The 12214-nt window shown below is 45.8% G+C and overlaps 1 protein-coding gene across 1 annotated transcript; it reads left to right on the top strand.

Annotated features, from left to right (window-relative positions):
• Positions 1–8492: 8492 nt before the first annotated feature.
• Positions 8493–11710, top strand: LOC108697300 (alpha-2A adrenergic receptor). The gene has a single exon (XM_018227217.2). It carries the CDS (start codon positions 9211–9213, stop codon positions 10570–10572), a length of 1362 nt encoding a protein of 453 aa, XP_018082706.1. The 5' UTR covers positions 8493–9210; the 3' UTR covers positions 10573–11710.
• Positions 11711–12214: the final 504 nt, after the last annotated feature.

The raw sequence follows: 12214 nt of genomic DNA, 5'->3' as shown, positions 1-12214 counted from the left end.
CACGGTGGCTGAACCGATTGTGCTGTATCTGTGCTTGTACATACTACTTGGTGTTGGTGCACATGGGAGCTGAGCATTAACCCCTCCTGCAGCTGTGAGTACCCCATGGAACAGGTTCAGGTAGGAGGGGCAGGGAAAGTAGAATACAAGTCAAGCCCCCCCTCTGTGCTTGTGGGGTCTGCTGTGTATTCAAGTTAAACCACTGGTTCCAGGAAGCAAATAACTGTTCACCCCAAATCTTACTCTTAATTAGACTGCGCATCCGGGGGCATCTAGAGCTCATAGGGGGCTGCTCCCTGCCCTGTGGCCCCAAGGGGCCATCCCCACAGTTTGGGAATCCCTGTCATTGACACTGACCCTAAACTCATTAGCATAACCCCCCAAATTTTGTATTTAACTGAAACCTATGCCAAATGCTACGTAACCAGTAAGCGTGCTAATTGCTAGTGGTTGTTGTGATGTCACATGAGTTGTGCCAGGCACGGACCCCTGGGAAAACCCGCACGGAAAAAGGATTTTGATGGATTTTAGTAGCTTTTTAAACAGAAACCATGAAAAAAAATGAATTTATACTGCATATTTGTCTCTTTTATATAGAAATCCTGGTTGTTTCTTTATGGCACTATGGAAGGGGGTCAGTCCATAAGACTGGGCGGGGCCATGTACACGGCAAAATAAAGATGGCTGCCCACGCGTTGCTGAGAGCAAACTCACTGCTGTGAAAACGGCAACTTGGGCACCAAGAACTGGATAAGCGGCCAGTGTTTTTAGTGCGACCGCTTACCGACCTTAAAGTCTTGTACCCCATCACTCGTGTGGGGACAGAGGGGGCCCCCAATCATCATACTTTTTATTAGGGATGCACCGAATCCACTATTTTGCGAAAGATTCGGCCGAATAACAAACCGAATCCTAATTTGCATGTTCAAATTAGGGATGGGAAGGGAAAACATTGTTTACTTCCTTGTTTTGTGATAAAAAGTCACACCTTTTCCCTCCCTGCCCCTAATTTGCATATGCAAATTAGGATTCGTATTTCGGTTTGGCCGGGCAGAAGGATTTTGCCGAATCCTGCTGAAAAAGGCCAAATCGTGGATTCGGTGCATCCGTACTTTTTATCTTAGATACAAGACCGATTTTGTTTATTTTTTTCTAAATGAAATATAACGGAAAGCAAATAATAGATTGCAAGCTCTACAGCACGCAAGGGTTTCTATCCAGGTTGTGTATTGTTCAGTGCTTGTTCCTAGTGGCTACTCAGCTGCAGTCAGTGGCACCCACAGATTTCTGTGCCTTGTTGCCTCCCCAGTGATGTGCTCGCTCTCTAGACGGCTGCTATTTGGTTACCTGGGCAAGGACGGGGTTTTATATTTTTACCCCCAGAATATCACTATTATTATTATGGTTAAGCCTTAGTTGTGCGGGTGCAAGGGAGTTGCTCACTGCTGATTGGACACAACTCGAGGGCTTTGACAGTGTCTCTGCTAAGTCTACACTTAATGTCCAGTGCACACAAATCATATTTCATGTGGAAAGACGGAATATTTCGTTACTTTAGGGCCGCCCACTACTTGCCACACATCATTTTTGTTTTTTAATTGGGCACCAGAATGTTTTTGGGGCTCACCACCAAGAAAAAGAGAAAATACTGAGCAGCTGTTTGGGCACCCGTGTACTGGGGCGAGAATTGCCCTGTGGGCCAATAAACTGCCTGCGTGGGCCCCTGTATGGGCAACTTTAGCTCTACTGTGTTCTGCCATTGGAACCCTAAATACCCCAGTCCCAGCTACTTGTTGTTGGAAGGGTTGGAAGCAGTGCAGCTCCTTTGTCTGTAACAACTGGTCGTGGTCCAATCACAAAAGTGACACTATGGGCTTATATCTGAGGCCCGGCCTTTGTTTCTACTTGAGTTTTAGGCCCAGTTCATTATAGTGTGGCGTTTCCTTATCCAAAGCTCATTTATTCTAATGTTCACTCAACTCCTGATTGCACTTCTTTTGGCACCGCCATTACAAGGGACACAAGTAGCTGAAAGCAAATGAAAAGGCCATTGAGTGTAGGATTGAGTTATATGTGCAAGGGCTCCCCCACTGCTCACAGACTGAACTGCAAGTAAAACGTGTGCATTTTCCCTTTAAGCACTTGTGTATATTTTGTATCATTTGTCTTTGTTCCTGTGTGTGTGGTGGGATGTAGGGTGCCAATCGTCCTGAATGTATATTATTGGTACTGTCTCCGCAATGCCAACCCTCTCGGGCACATCGTGGCCCATGTACTGACGGTTCTGCTGCAGACTCATACGGATTTACCTCCACCGTGCATTATATTCTGCCTTTTATATAGAAAGTGAGCAGCGCTGCATTCATTCCTATGGCATCAGCCTTATTATAAAGCGAGGCCCCGCCCACACTGTAATGCATGGCCACACCCACACTGTAATGTGCGGCCACGCCCGCACTCTAATGTACCGCACTGAGATCCGCAGATAATTGGCTGTTTGTTTTCCTTCTAATCAAGTGATTTCCCTCCAACCTGAGATTCGACAGGGTCAAACACTGGAAATGTTTTCAGAAGTGTAAAATGAGGAGGTTTTTAGTCTATGACATCATCGTTAATCATTTTTTTAACATTTTGAACGAAATTCGTAAGCAAGGTTGCAGGGAGTTGTAGTTTAGCCAGAGCTGGAGACTCCAAATTGGTGGGCCCTTAATGAAATGGCTAAATGTTAATTTAATGACCCATTTGATTGCAATGTGTGGGAAGAACGTTTTCTGCTGCAAATAATTTGCATATTGAGCCCTAATTATGTGTCGTATGCAAATGTATGTTTAACCCTTTAATGTTGCCGCCATTCTGCGCCCAGAGCAGTGCGTTATATCAATGTCGCAATAATAAACTCGCCGCTGTTTCTTTGCTTTGTCCCTGTATGTAATTGATATATATATATATATATACCTTCTAACTAAAAGCCCCACCCCCGAGGAGCAGTGGTTTTAGAAATGGCCTTGTAAGAGCTGAAGGGGGGCACTTTGTGGAATCTGCAGGCACACTGATGCATCCTGGGTAATTGATTCTTACACCAGATATTCTTACCTGTATTTTTTTTTGGGCAGATGTTGTACTTTTTTTTTAGTTTCCTCTGTATCATTGTAAATATCAGTGTCAGCGAGTGTCACATTAAACACTTTGTCAAACTGTGTCCCGTCTCCTTCTGATATATATATATATATATATATATATGGTCTCACGACCCCTCAGTGACTTCTAATATCGTTATCATTTACAGTAGGGGTTACATTATCCCTTATAATACATAAGTGATACTCCGAGTTCCCTGTATAACTCAGCCTGCAGCCTTGTGCCTTTATATGGTCACAGAACAACCCCTCAGTGACTTCTAATATCCTTATCATTTACAGTAGGGGGTACATTATCCCTTATAATACATGAGTGATACTCAGAGTTCCCTGTATAACTCAGCCTGCAGCCTTGTGCCTTTATATGGTCACAGAACAACCCCTCAGTGACTTCTAATATCCTTATCATTTACAGTAGGGGGTACATTATCCCTTATAATACATGAGTGATACTCAGAGTTCCCTGTATAACTCAGCCTGCAGCCTTGTGCCTTTATATGGTCACAGAACAACCCCTCAGTGACTTCTAATATCCTTATCATTTACAGTAGGGGGTATGTGTATATAAATAACAGATACAGGGAGTGTTTGAAAAGTTGTATTGTACATAGAATTCTTTCTATGCAAATAATTGCAAATTATTCATTTGAAATCAGGGATCAGAGGAATCAGATTTCGTAATTACAAGTTGGGAGGAACTTGCTGATTAAATTCCCTGTAAGTCTGAATTGGGGGTGACACAGTCCAATAAGTGGTGCAGAGATAATTACCCAGGACGGCGACTATTTGCTTTGAGACAATCTAAGGTCAAAATCTCAGCAATATCTGGTACCTCTGCCCCAAATTCTGCCTCTAAACCAGAGCTGCACTCAGAGCTTTATAGGAAGAGGCTCTACAATGATCCATTATATTCTGATCCTCAATGACAAAGCAGTCCCTTCCTATGCTGATGGTGAGATCTCCTTTCCTCCCCACCAATGAATCACTCATTCCCCTCTCTTGGTAGGGAATCCCATAACCTGACTGTCCTTACAGTAAAGAACCCCTTCCTATGCTGATGGTGAGATCTCCTTTCTTCCCCACCAATGAATCACTCATTCCCCCTCTCTTGGTAGGGAATCCCATAACCTGACTGCCCTTACAGTAAAGAACCCCTTCCTATGCTGATGGTGAGATCTCCTTTCCTCCCCACCAATGAATCACTCATTCCCCCTCTCTTGGTAGGGAATCCCATAACCTGACTGCCCTTACAGTAAAGAACCCCTTCTTATACTGATGGTGAGATCTCCTTTCCTCCCCACCAATGAATCACTCATTCCCCTCTCTTGGTAGGGAATCCCATAACCTGACTGTCCTTACAGTAAAGAACCCCTTCCTATGCTGATGGTGAGATCTCCTTTCCTCCCCACCAATGAATCACTCATTCCCCTCTCTTGGTAGGGAATCCCATAACCTGACTGTCCTTACAGTAAAGAACCCCTTCCTATGCTGATGGTGAGATCTCCTTTCCTCCCCACCAATGAATCACTCATTCCCCCTCTCTTGGTAGGGAATCCCATAACCTGACTGCCCTTACAGTAAAGAACCCCTTCCTATGCTGATGGTGAGATCTCCTTTCCTCCCCACCAATGAATCACTCATTCCCCCTCTCTTGGTAGGGAATCCCATAACCTGACTGCCCTTACAGTAAAGAACCCCTTCTTATACTGATGGTGAGATCTCCTTTCCTCCCCACCAATGAATCACTCATTCCCCTCTCTTGGTAGGGAATCCCATAACCTGACTGTCCTTACAGTAAAGAACCCCTTCCTATGCTGATGGTGAGATCTCCTTTCCTCCCCACCAATGAATCACTCATTCCCCTCTCTTGGTAGGGAATCCCATAATGTGACTGTCCTTACAGTAAAGAACCCCTTCCTATGCTGATGGTGAGATCTCCTTTCTGTAATTATCATGTAATTCCTCTGGCCCCTGAACCATTTTATGGACACAAATATTATTGGGCATTGATTCATACTAAACTTTTATATATTTATCCCCTTGTTGTAGAAAGATGCCGCTGTAGTTATTCATCCTTTATAGACCGCTCAGCAGGGCCCGTCTGTGGTTACTGGTTGAGTTGTGAATATGAAGAGGAGAGAAGAGACTGTGCAGAAATGTGTGTAAATGTCTCGTGTCCCTATGATATTGGGATGAGTTGCAGGAACAGGACTGGCCAGTAGGTGTCACTAGTTTATTGTTCTGTCCATGGTGCTGATCCAGTGCTTAGTGAACCCCCAGTCTCTGCTGATATACAGGTCAATGTGACACAATTGGGAAGTAGGTCCAGTTAATGTGTGAAAGGTACTTGTGGGTTGTGCAGTACATTTAGAATGAGTAGATACATATATATATATATATATATATATAATATTCACTCAATGGGATCAGCTGTACCAGGGCCCATAGACATTCAGGGGTCACTATATTTGTAGATTTGGGAATGTCATGTGATTGTTGTGTGTCAGTGACCCAATAGTTTCTGTTCTGGAATTGATCTAATTCTGCCCAAAGAAACCATGAACCCAACAAGTCTCACTGTGTCTCTAAAAGTCAATATCTGCTGGGGGTTGTACTATAACTAATGCACAGCCAGGGTTTCAAGCTTGCTGGGAGTTGTAGTTCTGCATCTATACTTAAGAAACACTATTTGTAGGAAAAATCAGAGGTAACGTTTTAATTGTTAAAAGGAGGGAGTGAACAGACCATAAGGGGTGCTTCGCCAATGAGGCAAGTTGAGGCTGTCGCCTCAGGCGGCAGCCCCCCACTAGGTACCAGGGGCATCAAAAATGCTGCTCCTGGTACTTTAAGAGCGATTTTCCGGGGGAGGGGGGGCAGCAGCAACTGCTGCTGCCTCAGGTGGCGGAGGGGCCAGGATCGCCCCTGCAGACCATGCCAGTCCCACCCACCTTGCCAGTCCCACCTTCCATGTTGGTCCCACCCACTGTGCCCGTCCCATACACTCCTATCATATATATCTCTTTGACATGGGGCAGTCCTATTATTTACCCCTCCCACTTAGTCATTACCCAAGGACACTCATTCCCATCACATACTTCACACCTGTGCCGTTTATTACGGGACAGTCCCAATTTTGAAAGCTCAGCCCGCAGTCCCGGATTGTTACTGAAACGTCCTGACTTTCTCTTTCATCTCCTGCACTGAACAGCCAGAAAAAGATACAAACTCTCTAACTTATTTGGCTCTTGGCAGAGAGCGCAGATTAGATACTTAGATACTTTTGTAACAGTTTAAGAAAGTAAAGCGACAATTGTAACAATTTAAGATAAGCAGATCTCTTGGAGAAACTGCACCTTAAAGGGCAATTCACCTTCATTAGCAAACTGTAATAACACATAAAAACCACAGAAATGTGTTTCAAACAAATTTTGTAAAATGGACATGGTAATGAGGGGGTTGGTCAAAAAATGTCCAAAATTTACCTTTGGAGAGGAGAAGGGATGAGAGACAGAAGGAGAGAAGGGAAAGGGGGTTAGGGAGTAGAGAGACAAATGGGGGAGAGGAGAAATATAGAAGGGGAGAGAAGAGGGAGGATGGGGGAGAATAAGGCCAAACAGTTGGGGGAGAAAAGGAAAGGAGAGGGGATGAGAGACAGAAGGAGAGAAGGGAAAGGGGTTAGGGAGTAGAGAGACAAATGGGGGAGAGGAGAAATATAGAAGGGGAGAGAAGAGGGAGGGTGGGGGAGAGTAAGGCCAAACAGTTGGGGGAGAAAAGGAAAGGAGAGGGGATGAGAGACAGAAGGAGAGAAGGGAAAGGGGGTTAGGGAGTAGAGAGACAAATGGGGGAGAGGAGAAATATAGAAGGGGAGAGAAGAGGGAGGATGGGGGAGAGTAAGGCCAAACAGTTGGGGGAGAAAAGGAGAGGGGATGAGAGACAGAAGGAGAGAAGGGAAAGGGGGTTAGGGAGTAGAGAGGGGAGAGGAGAAATATAGAAGGGGAGAGAAGAGGGAGGATGGGGGAGAGTAAGGCCAAACAGTTGGGAGAGAAAAGGAAAGGAGAGGGGATGAGAGACAGAAGGAGAGAAGGGAAAGGGGGTTAGGGAGTAGAGAGACAAATGGGGGAGAGGAGAAATATAGAAGGGGAGAGAAGAGGGAGGATGGGGAGAGTAAGGCCAAACAGTTGGGAGAGAAAAGGAAAGGAGAGGGGATGAGAGACAGAAGGAGAGAAGGGAAAGGGGTTAGGGAGTAGAGAGACAAATGGGGGAGAAGAGAAATATAGAAGGGGAGAGAAGAGGGAGGATGGGGGAGAGTAAGGCCAAACAGTTGGGGGAGAAAAGGAAAGGAGAGGGGATGAGAGACAGAAGGGAAAGAGATAAGGAAAGATACAAAGAGAAATAAAGAGGGGATAATCTGAATGGGAGTGGGTTGGAATATCTGAATAAGGGGAATAGTAACATAGTAAGTTAGGTTGAAAAAAGACACACGTCCATCAAGTTCAACCTTTGAACTCTATTTTAACCGGCCTAACTGTCAGTTAATCCAGAGGAAGGCAAAAAAAACCCATTTGAAGCCTCTCCAATTTGCCTCAGAGGGGGAAAAATTCCTTCCTGACTCCAAAATGTAATGGGACCAGTCCCTGGATCAACTTGTACTATGAGCTATCTCCCATATCCCTGTATTCCCTCACTTGCTAAACACCATCCAACCCCTTCTTATACCTATCTAATGTATCAGCCTGTACCCCTGATTCACTTCCCAGCTCTCCCTGTAACACCCCTTTCCCTCCTCTAATCTCATTGGCTCCCTCCTGTCTGATGGGAGGAGCTACTGGTGAATAAAGCATCCGACCCTTCCTTGTACCTATCTAATGTATCAGCCTGTACCCCTGATTCACTTCCCAGCTCTCCCTGTAACACCCCTTTCCCTCCTCTAATCTCATTGGCTCCCTCCTGTCTGCTGGGAGGAGCTACTGGTGAATAAAGCATCCGACCCTTCTTTGTACCTATCTAATGTATCAGCCTGTACCACTGATTCAGGGAGACAATTCCACATCTTCACAGCTCTCACTGTAACAAACCCCTTCCCAATATTTAGCTGGAACCTCTTTTCTTCTAATCGGAATGGGGGACCTTGTGTCACTGGAAGGAGCTACTGGTAAATAAAACAATATCCCCCATATGTAATTAAAGTCACTAATTAGTTTGCTCAGGAGCAGTGACCCAACAACTTAGTGTTTTTTATTCCATTCCCCTAGGGCTGATATTGTTGTACATTGAGACTTTATTCCATTCAGTATCTGTTTATACTGGAGCCAGTGATCTCTATATTGGGAGGCAGGTCGGTATCACTTTATACAGAGGGTCTGGTTATAATTAACTCTCTCTATATTGAGGTTTCAAACCAATGTCTGTGTATAAGGAGTATCTGTATAATGAGAGGTGCCTGTGTATAAAGAGAGTTGGGGTCGGTGCCCGTGTATAAGGAGAGTTGGGGTCGGTGCCTGTGTATAAAGAGAGTTGGGGTCGGTGCCTCTATATATAAGGAGAGTTTGGGTCGGTGCCTGTGTATAAGGAATATTTAGGCAGGCCCCTGTATATAAGGAGGGTTGGGGTCGGTGATTGAGGGGTCGGGCTGAGCGGTGGCTGCAGCGCTGGTTGGTGCCACGTGGGGGAGGCGTTGGCCGCGTGATCTCCAGTTCATTGCGGTATAAAAGGAAGAAACAGAAGCGAATTCTCAGTCTCCGGGAAGGGTCGGCGGCCCCGGGTCTTAGTCTCGTTCAGACTCCGAGTAAATGAGCGACACCGGCACTTGAGGTTCGGATCCATCTGAAGCAACAGACAAATGTCTCCCGGTACCGACAGCAGAATCGTTGGACTTCGGGACAAGATCGGATCAGTAAAGTTTCTATTCGGCTCCAGCCCGAGGGACCTGCGATTCTGTCGTCAGAGGATCTGGATTTAATCGCAGCGACTGAACCCCGACAGGTTTGTGCATTTGTTGGGAGAAAACCCAGTGAAGTTACCGAGTTGGACAATGGGGTCCCCTCACTGCCCCTGAGCCCATAGTTTGGGTTTAATGCTGAACCCCATGATCCCAACCAGCGAATCAGAGATCCTGTCACCCCAGAATTTCATGATTAACTTTGAGAACCCCACAGAGATAAAGGGGGGACTGTCCCCCATGGAGTGCTGGGAGAACTGCAGTAACAGCACCTTCACTAATGGCAATGGCACCTGGGAAGGAGGACCCCCTTACTCCTTGGAGGTCACCCTGGCCCTCATCACCCTGGTGGCCCTTCTCATGCTTTTCACTGTCTTTGGGAACGTCCTGGTTATTATCGCCGTGTTCACCAGCAGAGCCCTAAAAGCCCCCCAGAACCTGTTCCTGGTCTCGTTGGCTTCAGCAGACATCCTGGTGGCCACCCTGGTCATCCCTTTCTCTTTATCCAATGAGGTGATGGGCTACTGGTACTTTGGGAAGGTTTGGTGTGAGATCTACCTGGCGTTGGACGTACTTTTCTGCACCTCTTCCATAGTTCACCTGTGCGCCATCAGCTTGGACCGTTATTGGTCCATCACCCAAGCCATAGAGTACAACCTCAAACGCACCCCTCGTAGGATCAAGTGCATCATCTTCATCGTCTGGGTCATCGCTGCCGTCATCTCCTTCCCACCGCTCATAACCATCGAGAAGGAAAGTGGCAAAGTGGAGATGCCCATCTGCAAAATCAACGATGAAAAGTGGTACATTATCTACTCCAGCATTGGCTCCTTCTTCGCCCCTTGTCTCATCATGGTCCTGGTCTACATCCGAATCTACCAGATTGCCAAGAGCAGGACCAGGATCCCACCCGGCAAGAGAAACAACGCGGCCAACGTAGAGGCAAAACAGCACAACGGCTTGACCGACAAAGACTTACCTGTTAAATTAAATGGGGAAAAAGCTGGGGGGTCTGGGGGAGACCATGGGAAAGAGGGGGAGGCCAACGGGGTTGACATGGATGATTCCTCTTCTTCTGAGCACCAGGAGGACAATCCGTATCCAGCCAAGAAAAAACAGGACAAGCTTTCAAGAGGGAAGGGCAAAACCAAGCTGAGCCAGATCAAACCAGGGGACAGTATCCCTAGGAGGGAAGAAGAGAGGGACCCCAAAGTGTCCAGGTGGAAAGGGAGGCAGAACCGAGAGAAGAGGTTCACCTTTGTCCTGGCTGTGGTTATTGGGGTGTTTGTCATCTGCTGGTTCCCCTTCTTCTTCACCTACACCCTCACTTCTGTGTGTGAGAGCTGCTACGTCCCCGTCGCCCTCTTCAAATTCTTCTTTTGGTTCGGTTACTGCAACAGCTCCCTGAACCCCGTCATTTACACCATCTTCAACCAAGACTTTAGGAGATCCTTCAAAAAGATTCTGTGCAAGGGGGAGCGCAAACGGATTGTCTGACTTGGGACCCCCTCTCTGAATGGATCTTACAGATCACCCCCGTCCATGAAACAGACATGTTTATTAACCCCATCAGGGACAGTATTTGGGGGGGCTTGTATCATAGACGACTAACTGTCACATCTTTGCATTGACCTGTCTGACTTCATTTTGTAACAACAACACGAATGCTGAAATATATTTTAATACTAAAGTCTCATTCTGTATTATTATTTGTATAGTTCACAGAGTTTCATATATAAAGGCACCCCTGTCCCCTAGTCTCCACCCCCTGCTGTATAGACACATTAACCCTCTCTGACCCACAACTGCCTGTAAAGAACTGGCCTATTGATTGTAGGAAACAGCTGCACAGCTCTGAGATCCATTTCATTGAAAGCTGGAGGGCTGATTTCCATAGTTCCTCCTGCATATTTCTCCCTTCCCTATTCTCTTATCTCTGCTGGAGACTTTAATGCTCTGCTCCATCTAAAGTGCAAAGTGTTTAACTCTATCCTCTCTATTCCAGGAGGAATTGCTGTGTTGTTGCTTTCAGCACTGATTAGGTTAATTCCTATTGTACAGATTATGGAGGTGGCAACAGGTTGTACAAGGATGCAGGTACCAGCAGTAAACGGGTTAATGTTGATGTACAAGGATGCAGGGTGAAAGGCCAAAGCAGTTCCCATAGGTTCCATCACTGAATGGGTTAACGCTGCTGTACAGGGATGCAGAGTGAAGGAACAAATCAGTAACAGTGGGTTTGAGCATGAAAAGGTTACATTTTTGGCATAGATTTACAGAGAATGGGCACAATACTGGAATACTAAAATACAGCACAGAATAGGTTAATGTTTTGCACCGGTATAGCAATCAGTAATACTGAAATCCTGTGGTGAAAAGGTTAATGTTGACAATGTTGTGATGCTAGGATACAGCAATGAACAGGTTAATGTATTTCCCCACAGATCTATAGAAGATGAGGACAATGCCTTGACTCTAATTCAGTCATTAACAGGTTAATGTTACTGTGCACAAATGCTGAGGAAGTGTCTAACCCTGTAACAGTGGGTTCTGGCAGTGAATGGGTTAGAGTTATGTACAGGGGAGCACAGCGAATAAACAGTAACAGTGGGTTCCAGCAGTGAAAAGGTCAGTGTTTCTCTGCATAAAGGAAGGGCACAATGCTGACACTAGTATCCAGCACAGAACAGGTTAATGTTGCTGTACAGGGATACAGAGCTGTTAACCCTTGCACAGACCAATTGCCAAACAGGCACATGTGAACAAGGATTTGGCCCTGGCAGTACAGGGGCCACGTATGGATTGCGCTGCATTGGGCACATATTAATGATTAATATAGAAATATGCTGCAGACTGAACTGATTTCTACACTGTCACACACAGTTTCTCATTCTAATGTACCAGTGTAACAGGACCAGTGGGCAGCCCTTGTACAGCCCTTTATTAGACAGGGGCACGTAGTCAGTAAGTAGTCAGTAGTCAGTCAGTATATAGTCAGTAGTCAGTTTATTGTCAGTATATAGTCAGTAGTCAATAGTCAGTAGTTAGTATGTAGTCAGTAGTCAGTAGTCAGTAGTCAGTAGTCAGTATGTAGTCAGTAGTCAGTATGTAGTCAGTAGTCAATAGTCAGTATGTAGTC

Source organism: Xenopus laevis, chromosome 7S, assembly GCF_017654675.1.
Source record: "Xenopus laevis strain J_2021 chromosome 7S, Xenopus_laevis_v10.1, whole genome shotgun sequence".
NCBI lineage: Eukaryota > Metazoa > Chordata > Amphibia > Anura > Pipidae > Xenopus > Xenopus laevis.
This window is presented reverse-complemented; position numbering and strand designations above follow the sequence as displayed.